Raw genomic sequence first — 21,667 nt, 5'->3', positions numbered from 1 at the left:
TGAAGAAAGCTGAAATACAATTTTAAGTACTCTCAAAAAAAAAAACTTAATTCCATCTCTAAAAAAATAAAGATTGAAAACTATACATATTCAAATCCTTACCAAATCTTTCACTAGAGAACAGCTGGGATTGCAACACTAGCCCAGCTGACGACAAAAAGAAGATGGAGCAAGCCCAGCTTAGCTGTACTTTTGGAGTTGGTCCTCTCAGCTCAAAGCCTGCTAGCACTTCAGTGGCCAACAAATAAAGAAATGACCTTTTATAAAGGCAAAAAGCATAGGAAGGTTCAGCCTGTTAGCAACACATGACACCAGCTTAACATACCACCACCATTTGCATGTAGTAACTTTATTGGCAGAAGAAAAATAGGTTTTTTCTTATTTCCTGTGATTTAGCTACTGAATCCTGTAATTACTGAACTGGGAATTCACATCAGCAACTAGCAGGAAGAAAAAAAGAAAGAAAAGAGTCAAATCACAGTTTGTGTTTAGAATTTGTGGGCAGCTGCTGAGGTGTCACTCTGAAGTATAATTACAGGCACCAATTTGTTTTTACTCAGCAGCAGGTGGTGATAGCATTTTGTAAACACTGTAACCAAACAATTTCACTTGCAAGGTATTCCCTCTGGAAGCTTTGTAAATTGGGTTTAACCTGCACCAAAAAGCAGTTAGGGATCAGAAACTGAAATTAGTCCCAAGCAGGTATTTATTGTGGTGCTCAGCTTCAGGCATCCTTATTGGGAGCAGCAGAATCCACAGAACATCCCCAGGGGCTGTTTATTCCTGTCTTCTTTGAGATTTACACTTTGCTTGGCCAATGAATTTTCACAGACCTCCCAATGCCAGGCTCAGCCTTCACAGTCCTTGTAAATTATTATCCTTCAGAAGCTGGTCATAAGTAGGTGTTTAAAAATGAAGAACAGTGCAAGAAACAAACAAAAAAAATCAAAAAGCAAAAATAATACTGGGCAGAAGTTTTAGACCACAGAAGGCATCAGAATAAACCATTCAGTGTCTTACTTCTTGTCTAAACTGAGTTCTATCAGTACAGCCAGTCTTACATACAATAAAAAGCACAGGTCTGAAATGCTTTCTGTCAAAAGAGCAGGAGGCCAAGAAAGGCTTCAAACTGGACAATAATGGGGATGTTTACCTTAAAGGACTTTTCAGTCAAGGATCCAATGTTAAGATTGCATAACCAGTTTGCTTTATAAAATGATTGGTGGCTCTGAGATGAGGAGATCATCCTCACCTAATGAAGAGTTCTGCTCAGTGTTCACAAAGTTAGGAATGTTAAATTTTGTAAGACAATGTAGGTCTTCCTCAAACATTCCACTGCTCTTGGGAACCTCCTGGAAGTGGGTATTACTCTCCAGACTTGGACCTTTCTGGCTCTCTTTTTCTTTGTTCATATGGTCCACTTCATTAATGCAGAAATGGAAAAGAGACTGGGATTCTTCAGCCATTTGCTGAGAAAAGACCCTCTCAGACTCCAAAGGTCTTCCAAATTCTGCCACAAAGCTGTTCATGTGAAATCTTTTTTCAGAAAGTTCTGCATTGCTATAGAGGAAAAAGAAAAATGCAGTAAACACAAAAGTAGAACTATTTGAGTTCTTATCAATTATTTGGGTTCTTATTATTTTGGTTTCAGGAACCATTATGATCAGGAGAAAAGGAAACCAAACAGTTTATCTACCACAGACTTTTAAAGCCAGCACTATTTATTATTTTCAGCTGAAGCAATTTTAAGTCTTCATTTGTCATGACAATTTTCCATGGGAATAAGTTAATGCCAGCACTCTTAAATGGCACTTCTAGTAATCAGTAGACTGTAAGAATCACCTCACTGAATGAGTTTATAGACACTCTTGATTTCAAGAAGTAACAATTGTTTTAAATGGCTCATAAGAACAGTTTGAGAAAAGTCCTTGATAGACAAAATGTTTCTGAGGCACAGGCAACTCTGCTCTCACTGAGGGCATTGCTTGCTTGTCCAGACATCAAACCATCTTTCCCACTGACTTCAATCAATGACATTCAGATTTCCAAATTAGGAGAGCTGGAACTAAAGACTGCTTTAGACACTGGCAGTCTTAACAATCCCAGCAGCCAGGAAGGATAGTTTAACATGTTTTTTAGGCAGTTTTCTTTATAAATCTTAGCTCAGACCAGCACCAATCTGCATGGACTTATGCAGGTGCCATTTGCAGCTGGGGGTGAGAAGAGCTCAAGCTAGACAGCAGTTCTACAGATTCATTCTTTGTCAGGCTGAATTTATATGCTATCATCACAAAATGCAGGTTATTTGCATTTTGAAGTCAGTAGAGGTATTCAGAGAATGAGCAATGAAACATGTTCTCAGAATTATGAATTTTTTTAAGAACTAATATGTCATACTGTTTACATCTGGAGATGTAGCAAATGATGCTGGAGTCAGATAATTGGACACCTAAAGGTCCACCCAGCACTGAAGAGTTTTTCAGTGAAATTTCACTTCCTCAAGCCTGCAGCAGGAGATAAGTGCCTCAGATGACACCTTCAGAAATCCACCCACTGAAATTTTCACAGGATACCTACCATTAGTCTTTCAGGGACAGTTAAAGATCCCTGCTTCTCAAAAGCTAATTTACTTCCATTACATGATGGGGGGATTCTGTCCTCACAATATCACTTCCACTAGCCTAGAAATCAGAGCAGTTCTCTAGTTTGTCAAAACTGTATCAGCTCACTCAGCATTTCAAAGTGAACCAGGTAGAAGAATAATGTTCAATTGATATAAGACTGACCAGTAACCAAATAATAATCTACTGTATACACAGCAGGGGCAAACAGGCTGGAATAATTCTGAACTGACAACTGACATTTATGTATTTAGAATGCAGTAAAAAGCACCACTCTGAGTTTAAGTTTCATATATAATTTGGCAAATTGCCTGTGTTGTGGCACAGGTGGTAGAAGTGGAAAACAAGCACAGAAAGAAGGACAAGCACTGTAAGCCCAGGAAGAAGTGACTGCAGAAGAAAGCTTAAAATTAATCCACTGCAGGAGTAGAATTATTTCATAGGTGTGGAAAGTGCTTTGTAATCCAGTGAAGTGTGAAGGAGCAAAGGCTGACCATGCAAAGGGGCACACAAGACAGGCAATGACAACCTAATCTTAATGGAGGATGCAAATGAATTTTACAATGCCCCAGAATATTAAGGATCTATGATGAAGCCTAAACCTGGGCTCATGAGCAGGGAACACATGATGTAATATACAGTGATATTTTTGGATTTCAAAATTCACAAACACCATCTTTGAATTTCAGAGTGGAATTTTATTACATTTTTTTAAAACTAGACTAGAAACTAGCATAGTCTTGCTCATTACAATCTGCAGTAATTTCTCAGCAGGTATCTTTTCAGCCCACTCAAGAAAAGCAGCCTCAAATACCCCAGGTTTACTTAAACAAGATCAACTGATTTCTTAAAAAAAATGTTATCTAACATTTACTGCTTTGAGATTACACCAGCCATTATTTCGTACAAATAGGTTGCATGATCTCTTGCATTTGTTGCACAAATGTGCTCTTAAGGATGTGTTCAAATGCAGAAAAAAATATGGCATGCTTTCCTCTCCTAGTGATGAATAAGAGCATTTTTTGGAAATTCAGATATTGCCAAAATTTTTTTTTCAGTTGCATAAGGTAATGTTCCACACATACTCATACATGCAAGGAAACAAAAGATAAATGCAACAGACATAATTTCCCTAACTGATTACATTTCTTCCAGTCCCCATCCATACCCTGTCCATTCTGGTTTGAGAATGTACCTAATTCTGAACATCTTGTGTAATTTTGAAAAGTACATCCTGTCATGGCCTTTTATATGTAGCCAAGAAAAGCATACTACTAGGAAAAAAAAAAAAATTCAGAGTATTCTACTTTGGATCCATCCATCTGAGCCCAGATACACTTAATCTCTCACATTAATGGTACTTTAAAGAGCAGCCAAATAGCCTTCCTGAAGTCAGGGACCTGGGAATCCTGTTAACATCTATTTTCTATTTTCTAGGAGGGCTCAAGGCAGACCACTAATGAAACACCAAGCCATGAACAATCCAGTCAGGCATGGAAATAGAAGATGCAGGCAAACTAAAACAAGTGGTTTTACAGGTAGCTGTTCTCCAGTTTTTATATACATGTATGAAAAATAAGAGAACCCAACTGTATTCACTGCCCTTAGCATATTCCCAGAGGATGCATGTTCAGTACCATGAGAATTTCATTACCAAATGTCAAAAAAACTGCTCAAATTTGTTAAAGGTGCCAGCTCAGCATGCATGACAAGTGGGCAACTCAGGCACACAGCTCCCAAAGCTGCAAAGAGATCTATAACAAATATAAAAAGGAATAATTGGTCTCACTCCAGCAACTGAAGAAAAATTATAATTAGGTGTAGAACAGAAGGGATTTCTGGAAGTCTCAAGAAAGGCAAGTCTGAATTTGGATTACATTATCTGGATGTAGAAGATGACCAAAGGTGGACATTTCACAAACTCTCAAGGACACTGCTCTGAGAAAATTGATGAAAAAAGCAGAAAAAAGTGGGAGAGATCAAGCAGGCCTCTGCTACATGAAAGTAAATTTTTACAAGTGTAAAAACTTTTGGCAAATATCCATATTAAATTCTCTCTATATATGTATTTTTAAATTCATCACTTTTTCCCCACTCAAATTGTCCACATGGGATCCAGACTCATGCTGAGCTAATAAATGAGATCTTTGTGAAAAGGAGGCAGCACACCAACAATTACAGGGATTTTGAATCTGTTTGGGAGCAATGTCTGGCTACTTCATAACAATCTGTAGAGGAAGGAAAAATACCAGCACATCAGTTCTGGTAAGCTGGATTCTTCTGAATCCAGAAGATATAAATATATATATATATATTTATAAATAGGATTAATATATATTGTTTATATCTATATATAATATATATTATTATATATTTTATATATTATTTATATATATAAATATATATATTTATATATAAATATAAATAATATATATTATTATATATTTTTATATATATTATTTATATATCCTATTTTTATATATATATATAAATATAAATAGGAGCTCCTGAAGTTTTGCTCCTATTTTCTTCTCACAGGAGCAAAACTTCAGGAGCACAGCAGAGGCACAGGATGTACATCAGCCATCTCTAACATGGCCCAGTCTCTGGGGATGTGCTGTTACACAGAGTTCCAGAGCCAGTTTACATGTGATTAAATAGCAAAGGGGCTCCAGGAGGCAGGGACAGGCTGCTTTAGGAAATGATAAGCACCAGCAATTGCCTTTTACAATCATCTTCTCATCATTGCTACCTGCCTGCAAGCAATCTCACACTCCAGAGAGGCTTTTTATTTCCACTTCATGGCACACAAGCCTGCGAGGAGATGTGGGTTCAAACTTTCTCAGAGGAAGGGACACTGACAGCCTGCATCCTCTGCAAATGCAGATAAACCACTGAGGAAAGGCATGGTCTGCACAGACTTATCAGCCAAAAAGAATAAAAAACTGAGGACTTTCAAGGGACCCTGGGTTTAAAGAAATGTTGAGCTGGTCTCTACTTCAGCATCTATTGCAATTTCTCAGCAGAAACACTTGGTCTCAGGGGTTAAGGGAAGATTTTGCAAACACTGCCCAAATCTATCTTTGGACTTGAACAAACAAACATTTGGAAACCAACCAAATTCAACATCAGCACTGCATTTTATCTGTACCTACTCTGTTGATATTCACAGTATCACTCCATGAAAACTTGAGCCTACTTAGACCCATCCCACTAAGGGCACCTGTTTGGCAGCCTACCCAAAACATCCTTTTAGAATGAAAACACTAAAATTTCCTGAAATGAAGACAGGCTGCACTGTTTCATAAGAACAGACTATAACAAGATGGTACAGTGTCAGCACTGCCACTGCTTGTCTGGGGGCTGCAAGAGCCCAGGTGTGCCACTAAGCAGGCAGGATTTGTTACCCCCATTTTCAGACTCACTCTTGATGTGGTGCTCCTGTCTTCGTCAGCAGGGTCAGGACAAAAAACATGAAGATGACAAAAACTGCAAGACCAACCCAAAATCCAATCACAATGGAATCTGGTGAAAGAAAAAGAAAAAAAGGAAACAAGATGATCAATATTTTACCGGCACTTGCAAAAAGCTGCCTTCTACAGGCAGCACGAGTGCAAACCCAAAACAATTTGCAGCTTATTTCTGGGTGACAAAGGGATAATCAAATTTATCTTTATTTTTAAACAGAAAGCTGCCATTGAAAATCTCATTTCAGTACTAAATTTTACTGATATCTAGACAACTCAGACAGTAGATAACAGAGGGAAGACAATTCTCTTGGTAAGTAAAATAATAGGAGCTCCCTGTGTGATGCCAGGCCCATTTCCAAGCATTGCTTTGGAACTTCAGTGCTAGAACTAGGAAGAGAGGATTATTTGATTTTCCTCAAAATCCTCTGTCTCTGTAGAGCTGAACTCCTGCTATTTTAAGTTATTTCTGCCCCAGACCATTAAGTTTCTGGATTTAGATAGATTTCTTTGACAAAATATGTTTAGGAAGACCTTTTAGTGGCAAAACAGAGGTTCTGCAAGAAACAGAACCACAGATAAAACTATTTGCTACTTCAATAAATATCAATAACCAACAGATACCAAATGTTTTTGAAAAAATTTCAATTTGGGTGTCCAACTTAAGTACAGAAAACTGAAACACAATGTCAAAGGAGCACAACAGATTTAGACAAAAAAGTCAAACCAGCAGTTAATCAATAGCAAAACCAGTGCAATAGCCAAATATAGCAGCCATTGGGAAGAGCATGGCCTTTTGCCTGGGTGCTTAAACTCCATCTACTCTTCTCATTTATAGCAGATGGACCATAGGCAATTTGCCAGCACTACCAAAAATAAACCTATGTCCTCTTACAACTTCAAGGTAGGTCCACCGCTGCTCCAAGCTGTTCAGAGTTTCCAGGAATTTGATTTAGAGAGGTTCAAGTGGAACAAAGATATTTCCTGACACAATCAACTGATTAGCACGGACCAAAGTTACAGAGCACCAACACTCAATATTACCTGGCCCAGGACCCATCAGCACTGGTTTTTTTTCACCTGTCATTTCAGTTAGTTATTCTTTACTTATGCAAGTATTCAAAACTTCCACTGTAGACATTCAAAAACAGTAACACACAAGCATTCAGGAGGGAAGGCTTGGTCAGGAATCCTTTCTACCCTTACCTCTCATGACACCACCACTACCAAGCCTCAGAGATCCTCACTGGCTGTAATGTCTCACCCAGTGCAGCAGGCACAGCACAAAACTGTTGAATTTCCTACAGGACTAATTAAAGACACTGAAAAAACAAGGAGTCAGCTTATCCTACCTGGTGCTTGGCCCCAGCTGTTAATCATGCTCCCACTGTGAAATATCTTCCATGCTAAGAGGCAGATGTGGAAACTGGAAATCAACCCAAACCATTCTCTCTTTTTTCTGCAAAGTCAAAATGCCTGCTGCAACTTGAGATTTTCTCCCTGAGAAAATACTTTATCACAATGAAGTCTCTCCTTAATCCCTTTCTTAGGTAGCTAAGGAGGCTAAGTTTCAAGTCTCCCACTGCAATATTTATTCCACCTCTCCTATGCCATATCTTCCCCCCTCAATACCTGTGTAAAATAACTGGAATGTGGTTTGAGTATACATCTCTGTGATGGAGGGGGAGGAGATTTTAATACCCCTTTCTGCCATGAGCTTTTTTTCTGTAATTCCATATATTATGTGCACTAAATTACTTTCAGAATCATTCTGTAAGCACAGCCTGTATTCACTGGTTAAAGATATACCTTACCTTCCTAATACAAAATAGCTGATCATATTGGACTTGGTAGTACCTGAAGATTTAATCTAAAAATAAGTACTGCCTTAAAAAAAAATACCATTTAAGCATTTATAGCTACAAGTACCTTCCAGTTAGTCAGACATGCTTGGATGGTATGCAGCTGCATTAATAACCAGAATGGAAAATGCAATCACGATGATTAAAAAAGTATGCACATAGATTATATCAATCAAGCTGAAAAACTTAACTAAAAGGAAAAAAAGAAAAAGAAAATCAAGGCTCCAGTGAACTACTGCTCCCCACAAAAATCACACCTGCTATTGTGTGCTGAATTACAAGACTGTTTTTTTGGTTGGTTTGGTGCCCCTGCTCCCAACAGAATTCTTAAGTTTACTGAGCCTAATGCTACACCTTCCTTGCTTTATTGTGCCTCCTGACACACCTCCAACCCTCTGCTGTATAAATTACATTGTTTGAATTCATTTAAAATTCAAGCAGGTATCCTGAGTTCTCTTCAATATTTGATTTAGGCCTCACTCACTTCAGTGGAAATTATTCAAACCTACTAAATTCTAAACACTTACTCAAGATTAACAGGACATAACCCAACTTTTGTTCAACAAATATGGTACAAAGGACATTTATGCTGCCCAAAGTTACAAGCAGATATTCATAGGATACTTTTACATTATCAAGTTGCAGTTTTGACTTTCCTTTTCTTCATAATACAGATTCATAACATCTTGGCAGCAGTTCCAATCCTCTGATCATTGCTACCTATTTTTCCTCTCACTAGCATAACTAACATACCGAGGCTCCTCATTTTCAAAGGCACAAAATGTGATTCTGTTCTTATCTCTGCCAGTCACAAGTATCTCCTAGCTATCTTTGTCTATTTACTTTCTAAAGCTTCAATGTATAAGATATCTGGTCCCTACTTTTCCAGATTTTTTCATTTCTAGTTCCTGCCTTTGTTCTCATCTTATCACAGGGGTTCCATACTGTTGTCTCCTTATCACAAAAGTTTCATATCTTCTTGGTGTTTCTCATGGGCAGCTCCTCAGGGCACTGACTCTATTCTTCACAAAGCAGCCAGCTAACTCCAATTCCCTTCTCACCCAGCCACCCCACTCTTTTACAGCGCTCTTCTTCTCATTGGTTACAGCTGTGGCCTGTTAAAGTCAGGCCTGTTCCTAATCTTTGCTAATTGGTCCAGCTGCAACTCCTTAGGGGTAAGATTACTTTCTACACTATCTTTATTTTCTTATATTCTATCCCACTGCATGCCTTCACTTCTTTTCCAACAGAACAACAGAACATACTTTTTGCCTTTTTTTCCTTTTGCAGTCATATATTTGAAACATCACTGTGGCATATTTTTTTTTTGTGTGTGTGTGTGTGTAGAAGATTATTTTACCAATCCTTTTTCTCATGGGTCACTTTGAATACATTTTTCTCTGCTTTCAGAAAACAGGCTTCTGAATTTCTTTATATTTAAATCAAATCACATATACTGGAGTCCATTCCCTGTTGAGCTTTCCAACATAAGTTACAAGCATTCATTGACACCTTTTCTTTGTAAGTATTCAAGGTCTCCCTCTCATACAAGCCTTGTTTAATCTCCTGTCCTTCTCCCCAGTTTAGGATTTCAGAGAAGTTCATGTCTGATCACATTGCCTCCACATTTCACAACAATCTCAGCTCAGCTGGCAGCAGCTGGAACAAGAACACACCATGTCAAGAAGTATCATCCCATACACAGCACAGACTATTCCTTTAGTAGATTAAGCTCTGCCCTCTGGAGAATGCATGCAACAACATGAGCCAGCTCCAATCTATCGGTTAAACCAAACAAAGAAACAAACAAAACTAAAGAAAATCCACCCTAACTAGAAGGGACTGCCTAGATCACCGATTCAAGTACTACTAATGATATCTTTCATCAAGCTCCACCTGAAAAGCAGTTGTTACTTCTGTGCCATTCCCTAAGACTTGTTCAGGACCTTCTGCTCTATGAACAGTAGACAGGGAAGCTCAGCTGCCATGCTCAGCATGGCAATAACTTTGGTGGCAATTCAAGACCTGACTTGCAGCTGTGCCTTCTGCAATCCAGAGGCAGATGTCATTTATACCTTTTTGTCCCATCATGCTGTTTGAGACACTGAGCTGAAAAGAAGATGTGTACATAACATTTCAGCTGATCTTTGCAATCAGGTTTAACCTCTGATTAAGTGGAAGAATGGAAAATAAATTAAAAACATAATGAAAGCTAGCCCACATTTTTCAATTACCTATCACTTGTAAAAATACAGACAGTAATCAGCAGACTTTTTTGAGGGAAAAAAAATAGATTCTACTCTCTTGTTCTTTCAGAAGTGTTAGTAATTTCAACAAGTTTCTTGTGTCCCTTGCAGAGCCTCTCCAAGACCCTGTGACTGTGTAGAGGGAAGGGAGCTCAGCCTTTCTGGGCTGCTGTTTGCCAGTGCAGGCTCTACTTTTTCCCAATCTGAATGCTCATTGGGACAAATGAGACAAAGTATGAAATCCATCCTGGACCAGTGCTCCAGCACTGGATGGGAACCCTTCCCCCCCAGAACTTTGAAGTCTGGGAATCAAATCCTTTCAGGGTGTATCTACCTAAGAAAGAAAGAAACAGGATGGGGATTTTTTCTCTTCTGCAAAGTGCTTACAAGACCCATCAGGTAATTGAGTCAGTTTCTGTTACTTTTTTCTCCCCTATTTTATTGTTTGTCCCTCACAATCATCTCCTCTAAAATGGAAGATTATCAAATCCATTGTCTACTTTTTAGAAAAATGTTGGTCCAGCTGTACTAGCTTGTCCTAGTTCAACCTTCTCCAAGTTCCAATCCACAGTTCTCATCTTTCTGGTACCTATCCTCAATTTTTTGCTTCTACTGTAAAACAACTCCAGGATTAACAGAAGTGAATTTAGCACACTCCTCCTATGAAGAAAGTACCAATGGCAAGTTTGTTCATAAGGAAAAAATTCTTCTCTTATTTTCAAGCTTCTAAAAACCAAAAATTTATTTTCTTTTAGGAAACCAAACACAGGTAATACAGTAAGGCTCCCCACCACTGCCTTTTTACCATTTACAGAAACAAATACAAACAAATAGAACCAAAACAAAGCAACACTGATCTTAACAAGTAGTCACCAGAAGCAGCAGTGTATCTGTATTTATTGTTGTTAACTTTTCCTGGCAGTGAGATATTCCTCAGTATTGACAAATTCCTACCACAGCCAATAAATCCATGGTTCTCTCATGCACAAGTCAACAAAAGGATACAGAATAATAAACAATAATGATGATCTAATAAATAGAGGGATACTGCTAATTGCAGAGAATCCTAGGAATTAGGAGAGAAATGGTTTTGTACAATATTCAGTCACAAGTGAAGAACAGGAACACAGGAAGCTGAGCTGCATGAAGTGTGTCTCCACTGAACTTACACTTATGAGCCTTCAGGCCTTCAAATGACACTGGTCCATACTCATAGTACTCGTAGTCCCAGGTGTAATCAGAGTTAGACAAGGCTTGCTGGGAGGTCCTGTTAGAGATCAGCCTCAGGGCAGACATCTTGCACCTCAGCAAATACAGACCTGTGGATATGAAATGTGTTAATGGAGACTACAACACCTAGCACAGCTTTTGGGGTTCTGTTCTTTCTTATCTATTGGGTCACTTCCCCACCCCTGCTCCCAAGAGCAGCCACTGCCTCTTCAGACAAGGCTATCCCATCCCCTCCCATTCCTTCCCCTAATTGCACACACAGACTCTGGGGCCCAGGGAAAGGCAACCAAGATGTTTAGGGAGCTGAAGCACAAAGGGTTTGTTCAGCCTGGAGAAGAGACAGCTGCAGGGAGACCTCAGTGCTGTTTTCACTTAGAGGGTGCAGAGATGCTGCTGCCAGGCTCTTCTCAGAGGTGCACAGTAAGAGGACAAGAAGGAATGGACAAAAATTGGGCGACGAGAAATTCATATTAGATAAAAGGAAAAGCTTACCTGATCTAGTCAAACATGCTTGGAGTAGGAGGTTGGACCAGATGACCACCAGGGGTCCCTTCCAACCTAAATTTCTCTATGCTGATAAAGGGGCTCAATATGCCTCTACAGAAGGAAAAGAAAACAGGAGTGATTTCCCTCCCAGATTAGCAAAAAGCTGCAAAGCAATACTGAGCATCATGAAATTATCTTGATAGATATTTCTGTCATTACCACCATTCTGTACTGGAGCCTTGCATTTTGCAGAGTAATTTTTTTCAGAATATGAGACAGTTTTATGCGCACCAAAAGAAAGCACATCTCTGCACAAAACATGTGCTGCAGTAGCTGGAGTCAAGAAACCCAAATTAAAACATATTTCAAAATACTTTTTGTGAGAGCAAGCTGAGCTTTGGGTAATTCTGGATTCAATTAAAACCCAGCAGGATTGACTAATGCTTCATGAGCTAGGAGAGCCATTGTAAAGAACAAAAAATCAGGCACAAAATAAGAAACACTTTCACTCAGGTACTATGAACAGCATTTCAAATTTGTAAAATAGTTCTTTCTGCAGCTGTTTTACCATGACCAAACGCTGGCAGTAATGCCTCAAAGCAATTTTAAATAAGTAGCATGCCTGAAAAAGTAAACTTCACACTTAAATACAATGTTCAGAACTTTAAACACATGCCAAAAAACTTGACTGGCAAGTTATAAATCTTTTAAAACAATAAATGGATCTATTTTTCAACCCAAACCAATTGAGTTTTCAGAATGAGCAACCTGACAGCAGGAAAGGTGAATGGGTGAGCTGGGGAGACAAGTGACCAACCCCATTCTTGGATCAGGATAAGAAGCTTCACCACATTATCCTCACCCTCCCCTTAGCTATTTAGAAAGCCTCCAGCATTAATAAATAGCCTGAAGGACAGAGGAGAAGGAGAAAAACCATGGATATCATTGACAGTGCAGTACATGGCTGAGGATGTTTTCCATCTTGTACTTCCAACCCTTTCAAAATGGACAGAGAGGAAGAGGTAAGTCTAACTAAAAGTGCCTGTGTTGCCAGTAAAGTTCCTCCTTGGCTTTCCCATTTCTTCAAACTAAAGAGAGAATGCCTGATTAAGCTTTAGACAGAAGCTTTCTTATTTTAATCAACTAAAGCAACTGCTGCCTCTAGGAGAAGGAAGTGGCACAGAGAAGACCCTAGGATCCCTGTCCTGGTTTGTTCCCATCTCAGCTCTGTCAATTGTTTATTACAAGACTCTGTGTTTTGTTGTCAGGGTTCCCACCATCTTTTAGCCCCTTCTCCTCAATGTTTTGTTGATGACATGTCTCTTGAAAACATTGATTAGTCCTGTTTAAAGGCTGGTTTTCTTTTTTATAACTTTCCAATGAAGCATTTAATTTCAATATTCCTCACATGGCATCAATAATGGCCATTGTCTCCTCCCTCCTTTTAGTATTGCAGAAAGAGCTGAAATCCACTTGTAGAAAACTTCAGAATAGAGTATGGGAACAATCTGAATAATGTTGTTTCTTCCACTTTAAGTGTTTCTTCCCACCTCAAAGCAGATGGGATTCACTGGGCCACATGCAGAGCTCTCTCCCACTCTAGTCTCTAGTGTCCATTTATGATTTATGGGGAGGATAGCCACTTCCAGGACACAAAGAATCTGTGTCCTAATAGGTTAGGATTAGAAGCTCCAGCCTTTCACCACTGACTGCATGCATGTGGAGACTTGTTTTCACTGTAAAAAAGCCACTGTCAGAGGCAGAGGTGCTAACAAAAACCTGAGTCACCAGCTCTCTGGCTAATCTGTGCTTTGAAGGACATATAAATATGCTTCTGAATCAACCAGCAGAGCTAAGCATAAGCACTGCTCCAAACCAACTTTCAGCCCACTTGTAAGCTTTGTCTGTCTGAATACCTCCAAAAACTCAGCCTCAACCATGTGAAAAGCTTTTATTCTACTTAAAAAGCCAGTCTGGCATGGTGGTACAAGGACCAGCACAGTGGAAGAGGTTGCTATTTAGACCTTGTATCTCCTGGGAAGAGCAAGGCAGGCTGAGCTGGCAGAGTAGCAGCCTGTCAGGTGCATCTGCCTGGCTGCAGCAGGTCATGCAGGGATTCAGGTAAGAGGTAGGAGCTTCTAAGAAGGAATTCCTCCAGGAGATGCTCTCAAACACTCTTCTGTCAGATACAGAGAGCCATGATTCATCCCACAGCTCTGGAGCTTCACAGTCACCTCCTCTAACTGACTTGGCTGAGGGTTTTTCTGGAAGGTACAGGAGTCTTCTGAGGCAAACATGAAAGCCCCTCTATTGATTTTGATGTGTATGGATGCAGCCAGGCTTTCCTCATTCCAGCTCTTTCTTTCAGGAGCAAGTCAGGAACAAAAAGCTTCACTTTGATTATTTGAGAAACCCCAAGGCAGGGCTTGTGTTCAGTGCTGCCAAGCAGAAATTTAGGCAGGTCTGCACCCTAAAAAGGGCAGGTGCTCAGGGCTTTCTTCTGAAGCATTGGGCTGCTCTCTGCAGATAAAAGTAACCGGATGTTCCCCATGGAGACCCAACTGCAACTCTTGGAGTTGAATTATGCCTTCATGAGAACTTGTTTATCATGTGTATGAAAGTCTGTAAGGTCTCAGCTGGCCTGACAGCTGCCAGTGGCACCTGGGCAAGCAAGTCTGTCTGTCTGTGTTTGCGTAAATCCCATGCCCTTGAACAGCAGCAGCAGGATATCAAACTCCATGCAGCTGGACTGTTTTCTCCAGTCTGAACGTCACTGATACATTGCATGAGGCTCTCAGCCATTCACCTTTCAAAATGAAAGCAAAACTGAACACACACCACATTTGCAACACAACTTCATGGCTTCCACCACTGAGACCACAAAGGCATATCTGGTTTTGTGTATGTCTGAAACTGTCCCTGTAACCAGCAGCAACGCCCTCCGAAGCTGACCTGCATGCACAGAAAGAAAACCATGTGGATTGTTAATGTACTCTTTGCTTCTGGAGCAAGAGAAACTACCAGTATGGTTGACACCCAGAGCTTGGTGAATTTTCAGTCACAAACTACATCTATTTTCCACATACTTCTGCTCTGCTTAGTGCCACAGATTCTAAGAACTCAGTGGATTTCAAAAGAACAAATGAACAAACCATTGCCCGCTTGCAAACTCTGAAGATCCCAAGGCCCAGACAGGGGGAAAATGAAGGAACATTTCAAACTGTGGGAAGTTCCAGGCTGAGAAAGCTTAGCACTACACTCTGGTGCATCAGCTAGGCAGTACAGTTAACCCAAAAGTTGTAGGCTATGAGAAATTAACAACTCAGGCTGTTCCCATATCTTTGTTCTCATACCAGCACCAGTATTGTGCATGAGGGAAAAGGGAGTCAGCCACCCCCACATTCCTTTTTACTCCATCCCAAAGACTAGGAGGTGAAGTCACAGAAAAAAAAAAAACAAAGGAGAAAACCAACCACAAACTTATTTACACTGCTGCACTGCCTCAGCTGAAAAGCAATCCAGACCCCATCTTTCTACAACCCCAGCACGTGGCTTTGAACAAGCTGTGCTGCTCCCAAGCACAGACAGGAAAGTCTGCAGGAAATACTCACCTAAGGGTCCTTGCTTCTTGCTAATTCTCAATAGCCTAGGTGGGCAGGGTTTGAGTTCAAATCTGTGATCTTTTCAGGGGAATACGCAATTCCACCTGCAATAAAAGAGAAGAAAGCAAGCGATAAAAATGAGTTAAATTTAGGGGGAAAAAAAAAGAAGAAAGATATCTGAAAACTGACTTTACAATTAAAAATCAATCATGAATGCCAACTCTGATACCTAGGTCTTTTCTTGGAGAAAAAAGAAAGTACAATGTTAACCATGGTTATGTTTGTTACTGATGTTCACAAACAGCAATATCTGAACTGTTGCACTAAAGTAACAAGAATAATATTGGATTCAGCACAAAAGGAGTTTATAACAGTGGAAAGGAAAAAAGCTGGTTTAGTCACTGCTTAAACTGTGAACTAAGGATGAGGGGTTACAGTTAGAGACATCTTTGCCTCACACCACCATATATCACATCATATAAAATGCATTTTATTATCCTATAACTGTGCAATGTAAACTCCAACAACAAACTTCTCTTATGCACTCCACACCATTATATACAATTTGCTTGCTAACTGTATAGTTGCTGTTTGTACCTACTTAAAAAGTGATGACATTATGACTTCAAAGTGAAATTTAATAAAGGTTAAAGAGGTTTGCCAACTATTTTCCTATAGACAGTAACAATATAAGCAAATTATAATAATAAGTCCAACTCAGTAGGTGCCACCTGGAAGTTAAGGCAGAAACTAATATGAAATGATACCATACTATGAGTTCACTGACAACTGTGTGGTTCTAAAAATGAATAAAGCAAATACTACACAAGCCCACTCATTAGCCTTGTCTGAGAAGGCAGATGAATTATACCTAACATGGTATCACAGAACAACTGCATTTCTCTTTCTCTTAAAATTTTCAGGCCTGCACTGACAGTAAAGGGACATGGAACTGCTAGTAGGGAGCTGCTGGGACTTGTTCCCAAAACACACACTGAAGCTTAGCTTAACTCCAGTACCAAAAGCTTTAGATACTGCAGCCAGTCTTAAGAGACAGCATTTTCTAAAAATATTAAAGAATAGCCATAATTCCATTCATTTCCTGCATCTAGGGCAGGATTACACCAACAGTACTGAGCCTATTTTCCTCTCCCCACGAAAAGCCAACCTCCTCTTAGATGTGCAGGTATGGCAGCCTCAAACCCAAGTTCCCTCAAGACCAACCAGACCAGAAGAAGCCCCATCAGTAAGCATTAAAGTACAGACCCCTTTTCAGTCCTATAATGTTATAAATGCTGACATCAATAGTATATATACATATATTCAACACTTCCCAAGAGAAAGGCTGCCTTTCCCTTAGCTATTTATAATAATGCCTATTTTAACCTTTCTCACTGCCATTTTTTAACCTCTCAGGCTGATTTGTTGAAAACCCTGAAGTGAAAGAGCCCTGGCATATCTACTAATGAGGTAAGATTAAACTGTAAAGCAAGTTTTAATAAATGTTTATTTTTATTAGCTTTATTCTCACAGAAAGCTCTGTGCTGAGATGGGGTTGAATTCCTGAATTCCTTCTAGTTCTGAATTCCTTTCTAGTCTGAAGTCTGTCAATCCAATACCTTATTCTGAGCAGAGAGAAAGGAAAGCTCTCTCCATCTGCTCTTACTGATCAGTACACTGCAGGTCAATTGGAATGGCTCCATCAGAATATGACCTACCTGTAAGAGTTGCTTTTAAAATACCTCCTATTTCTGGTACCATGTAAGAATCTATTAAAAAAACAAAAACAAAAACAAAAAGTCTCACAGTCTCTACAGAAGGGACAGAACAAACACTGCTATTTTTTAATAACTAAAAGATGGTATTCCATTTGAAAGCAAAAAAAAAAAAAAAACTCACTGAGAAAATTATTTCAATGCAGAGGGTTACCAAACTAGGCTGACTCAAATTGCCTAGTCTGCAAGCCATGAAGAAACACTGGAAGCACAGTGTTCTGTGTAGCCAGAAAACCCAACGAGCCCAAGAACAGGGGCACCCAGGTGTGCTTCAACAACCCCACCTACACCAACCATTAGTGACAGGGGCAGACTGAAGGCAGGAACTACCCTTGTGTGATTCCTGGGAAACTCAGCAGCCATTAACAGCTAAAACTACCTGGGCTCCCTCGGTGTCAGAGACCCAGGGATGCCTGGGGATGCCCCCAGGGCTGCTGCTGCTGCAGCACAGGCAGCCCAACCAGCCTGCAGTGTGCCAGGCTTGGGATCAATGCTGCTGCACAGCCCAGACAATGGGTGAGGGCCATCAGGCCTCATTTCATAGCTCTGTTTTGGCTTTGCATCTGTGAAGAAGTCACCACAGAGGCTGACAAGCAGAGTGGAAGCCAATGACAGTTTCCTCTCTCCCATTACAAAATAATTCCCTAATCTTCACACAGCATTCATCTGGTCTGAAGCACAGGACACAATACTCTTCCCATGGCACTTCTTCACTTCTCAAAGTTTTTCCTGCAAATATAGTTCTGTTCCCAGCCTCTGCTGAAGCCAGAGCAAGATAAACCAGGTGGCAGGGATGAAAAAAGCCCAAACAACACAGGTATGATAGACCATTTATCAGAGCTACTCCCACACTCGGGTACGTCACAGCTGGGGTTTGACACTGCTGTGGTGGAAAAATCTTCAGCTTGTTCTTTCATCCACACAGGGCCTGGAAGCCATAATCTCTCAGATGCAAAACAACACATGAACTTTGTAATTTGAATCATATATTATATTTCATCAAGAAGTAATAAAACAAAATTATAGAGATTTTCTTTAAAATGTCCACACCTACATGACAAATATTTTCTTAACTTTTGTAGTTATCCTACAACATAATGCAGAAATATTTTCTTAATTGGTTCAGTGACAATTTTAAGCACTCGCTGAAATGGAGCTGTTCATCCAAAGTCAAACAGGTCTGGGATTGTTTCAAACAAGAATTGGGGGATTTTTCCCCCCTGTCTTTAAGTCTTCTCTCCAGCACTGCTGAAGAAGCAAACAATTTATTGTGGTGCCTCAAATACAAATTTCTCCTCAGGTAAATTAGACAGCAGTACACAACTCACAGGCACACGTCTGAATTTTCCCATTCTTATCCCTGCCATGTCTCTGTGTTATAAATAATTAACTAGATGCCAAGAAAATATCACTGAACCAATACAACCACAACCCACTGCAGTGAGTACACAGAATAAAGCCTTCATTTTTTTTGTAATAAGATTTGTGGTATAATTTTGCCAGTAAGTGCTGCTGTTACAAAGACTTTAAATTTGATTTAAACTCTTGAACAAGCTGCAAGTGTATCATCTGTGTTTCACTCAAAACCTTTTCCATGACAAAATGTACATGGGAGACCAAGGAAAGAGTAGGTAGTAAATTATTTTGTCCAGTTATTAATATTCTGGGGTTTTTTTCCTTAAAAAAAAATCTTGCAATGCTTGATTGATTTTATATATACTTGGTTGTGATTGTGACTCCCAGAATGTCTCATTATTTTGACAAGAATGGAGCCAGGCTGTCCTTAGTCAATGGAGACCTGCCATTCCCCTGGCATTCTTCCAGGCATTTACTCCTGTGGACAAAATTATCTTGACTCTCTGCTTAAGAACCTGAATAGAAAGCCACAAATGGACAAGAACAACAACCAGAACTGGGGACTATTACCTTATTATCTCTGAGTAGAAACCAAAATATCTGTTTGTTTCCACAGCGGTTACGTAAATCTGCGCCCCTGTGTGCACAGCCTCTGGCAAAGTTCTGATGAGAGGAACAGACCAAAACAGGGAGACACTCCAAGACAGAGCAGTGGGCTGGGAAACACACCTGGAAATAGAAGTGCCTCAGTGCTCCCTCCAAGAGCCCAACCAGCCCTGCTGGGGCAGTGTGAGGCAGCATTGCCACTGCTGTCCCATCTCTCTATGAGCTACGCCTGTCACAGAAGTGCCAAACTTGTGGTGTGTCTACACTTCCAGTCACTGTCCAGCTTTATGAGCCAAACAAGGTTGTATGGCAGGATGAAAAGGCAAATGTCAGGGAACAGGGACTGCTCAGAGAGAAGTTTTGAGAGCTTGTCACTGAGGTGATTGTTCCCAGCAAAGAAAGAATGGCAGACAGGTCAAGAGAGAGCCCTGAACTTACACACCAGTCACTGTCAACAGAGGCTGAGGCCAGAGGAAGAAAGCACTGAGATGACAACTGTTAGATTGTTAAAGGAAAAGGATGGGAGGGAGGGGGCAGGGGGAAAGTATGAGGACCAACAGACTAGGGAAGAACACACAGAGAAAGGGAAGAAGGCAAGACAGAGCAGGAGAAATAATCTAAGGCTGTATTGAGGAGAGATGTTCATCCCTTCAGTCTGAAAGCACAAAGGAAGAGAGATGTTACCTGGAGGGGGAAAAAAAAGGCAAAAAACCCCACAATAAACACACAACAAACTTATCTTGGAGGTTTCTTTCCCCAGCCATATTTTTTCAAACGTTTTCGGTTCAACTGTTTAATTCATTCAAATGCTCAGCAGTCTGTGGGCTTTTCAGCTGTTCTGCTTTTCAATACAGAAGGAATCACTCCGTTAGAAATTCAGAAAGGAGACACAAGCTTTTCTACAGCTGATGTTCTCCACATCACCCAAATGAACAATACCACCTCCTGCATCTTATTATTATTACTATTTAAAATGAAAGAAAAAATTGGCAGAGCGCTTCAGACCTTAAGGCTTGCAGGAGCCGCCTGGTGCCGGCTCGGAACAGCCTCGGGCACCTGTTACCCGCGGGCTGAACTCCAGGCGCTCGGGGCTTCCTGCGCCGCCCAGCCCGGCCGGGAGCACCCACCCCCGGGAAGGGACGGGCAGGGACACACGGCGGGGCAGGGACACGGCGGGGCAGGGACACACGGCGGGGCAGGGACACACACGGCGGGGCAGGGACACACGGCGGGGCAGGGACACACGGCGGGGCAGGGCCGCGCCTGTCTCTGGCCGCTCGCTCACCCCCCGTCCGCAGCGCCGGCCCCTCACCGCGCTTACCCCGTCGGGCACGTCCGCCCGGCCAGATCCCGGAGCGCCGCTTCGTCCCGGCCGAAAGGCGCAGCCCTCCCGGAACGCCCTGGCCCCGGCGAGCCCAGCCGAGCCAGAGCTGCGGGCGGGATGGAGCGCGCAGGATGGAGCAGGGGAGGATGGATGGAGCGGACAGGACGGAACGGGAGGGATGGAGCGGGTGGGCAGGATGGAGCGGGCAGGACGGACCGGGCGGGATGGAGCAGTCAGGCTGGAGCGGGCCGGCAGGATGGAGCGGGCGGGATGGAGCAGGCAGGACGGAGCGGGCGGGATGGAGCAGGGAGGACGGAGCGGGCGGGATGGAGCAGGCAGGATGGAGCGGGCGGGCAGGACGGAGCGGGCAGGATGGAGCGGGCGGTTTGGAGAGGGCGGGATGGAGCAGGCAGGCTGGAGCAGGCGGGCGGGATGGAGCGGGCGGTTTGGAGTGGGCGGGATGGAGCAGGCAGGCTGGAGCGGGCGGGCGGGATGGAGCGGGCGGGATGCCGCCGTGGGCTCGCTCCTGGCCGAGCCAATGAATCAGCAGCGGGCGCGCTGCCCCGGCCCGCGCGGGCGGCATGGATCGGCCGCGTGACGCTCCCGCTCCAATGGGCAGCGCGGGAGGGAACGAGGGAGGGAGGGAGCGAGGGAGCGGCCCCGGGCGGCCGCAGGTGCGGGCACGGAGCGGGGCCGGCGGCGGAGCCGAGGCGGCCGCGGCCGTCGAGGGGCGGGAGCGGCGAGCTCCAGGCGGAGCAGCGGCTGGGAGCGACACCTGCGTGTCGCTGGCCGGGCCGGAGCTCGCAAATCCGAGGGGAAACATCGATTTTGGAGGAGTCGGGATGGCGTCCCCTTCCCCCGTTCCCACCTGGGGGCTGAGCGGCCAGCGCGCTTGCACATGGGGAGTCTGTGAGCGGGAGCTGGGGGGGAGCAGTGAGGGTTGTTTAAGGTGCTGTCTCAGCCGCCAGGAGGTGAAGGGCAGTGCCCTAAATCTTCAGGGATCTGATTCAGGTCTCTGGAACCATAGCACAGGATGGATCCGGTTGGAATTGAGTCACGCGGTCCAGTCTCTCTGTTAAAGCTCGGTCATCC

At 42.2% G+C, this 21,667-nt stretch overlaps 1 protein-coding gene across 1 annotated transcript; it reads right to left on the bottom strand.

The window, feature by feature from the left end:
* Positions 1–333: 333 nt before the first annotated feature.
* MRAP2 (melanocortin 2 receptor accessory protein 2) lies at positions 334–20,710 on the bottom strand. The gene is made up of 7 exons (XM_077174895.1): positions 20,573–20,710; positions 15,524–15,618; positions 13,937–14,864; positions 11,919–12,023; positions 11,366–11,515; positions 6,047–6,146; positions 334–1,560 (listed from the first exon to the last, which is right to left on the bottom strand). Exons 5-7 carry the CDS (start codon positions 11,490–11,492, stop codon positions 1,209–1,211), a joined length of 579 nt encoding a protein of 192 aa, XP_077031010.1. The 5' UTR covers positions 11,493–11,515; positions 11,919–12,023; positions 13,937–14,864; positions 15,524–15,618; positions 20,573–20,710; the 3' UTR covers positions 334–1,208.
* Positions 20,711–21,667: the final 957 nt, after the last annotated feature.

The sequence above is a fragment of the Agelaius phoeniceus genome, chromosome 3 (genome assembly GCF_051311805.1).
Source record: "Agelaius phoeniceus isolate bAgePho1 chromosome 3, bAgePho1.hap1, whole genome shotgun sequence".
Lineage (NCBI taxonomy): Eukaryota > Metazoa > Chordata > Aves > Passeriformes > Icteridae > Agelaius > Agelaius phoeniceus.
Note: the sequence above shows the minus strand (reverse complement) of the source record. Positions and strands in the feature narration are given on the sequence as shown.

Excerpts from the sequence above, each read along its gene's own strand:
- MRAP2 (XM_077174895.1), bottom strand. The coding sequence starts at position 11,492 with ATGTCTGCCCTGAGGCTGATCTCTAACAGGACCTCCCAGCAAGCCTTG. Across the intron at positions 6,147-11,365 it reads AGGCCTGAAGGCTCATAAGT|ATTCCATTGTGATTGGATTT; the intron begins GTAAGTTCAGTG and ends TTCTTTCACCAG. Across the intron at positions 1,561-6,046 it reads ACAGGAGCACCACATCAAGA|CAATGCAGAACTTTCTGAAA; the intron begins GTGAGTCTGAAA and ends TTTCCTCTATAG.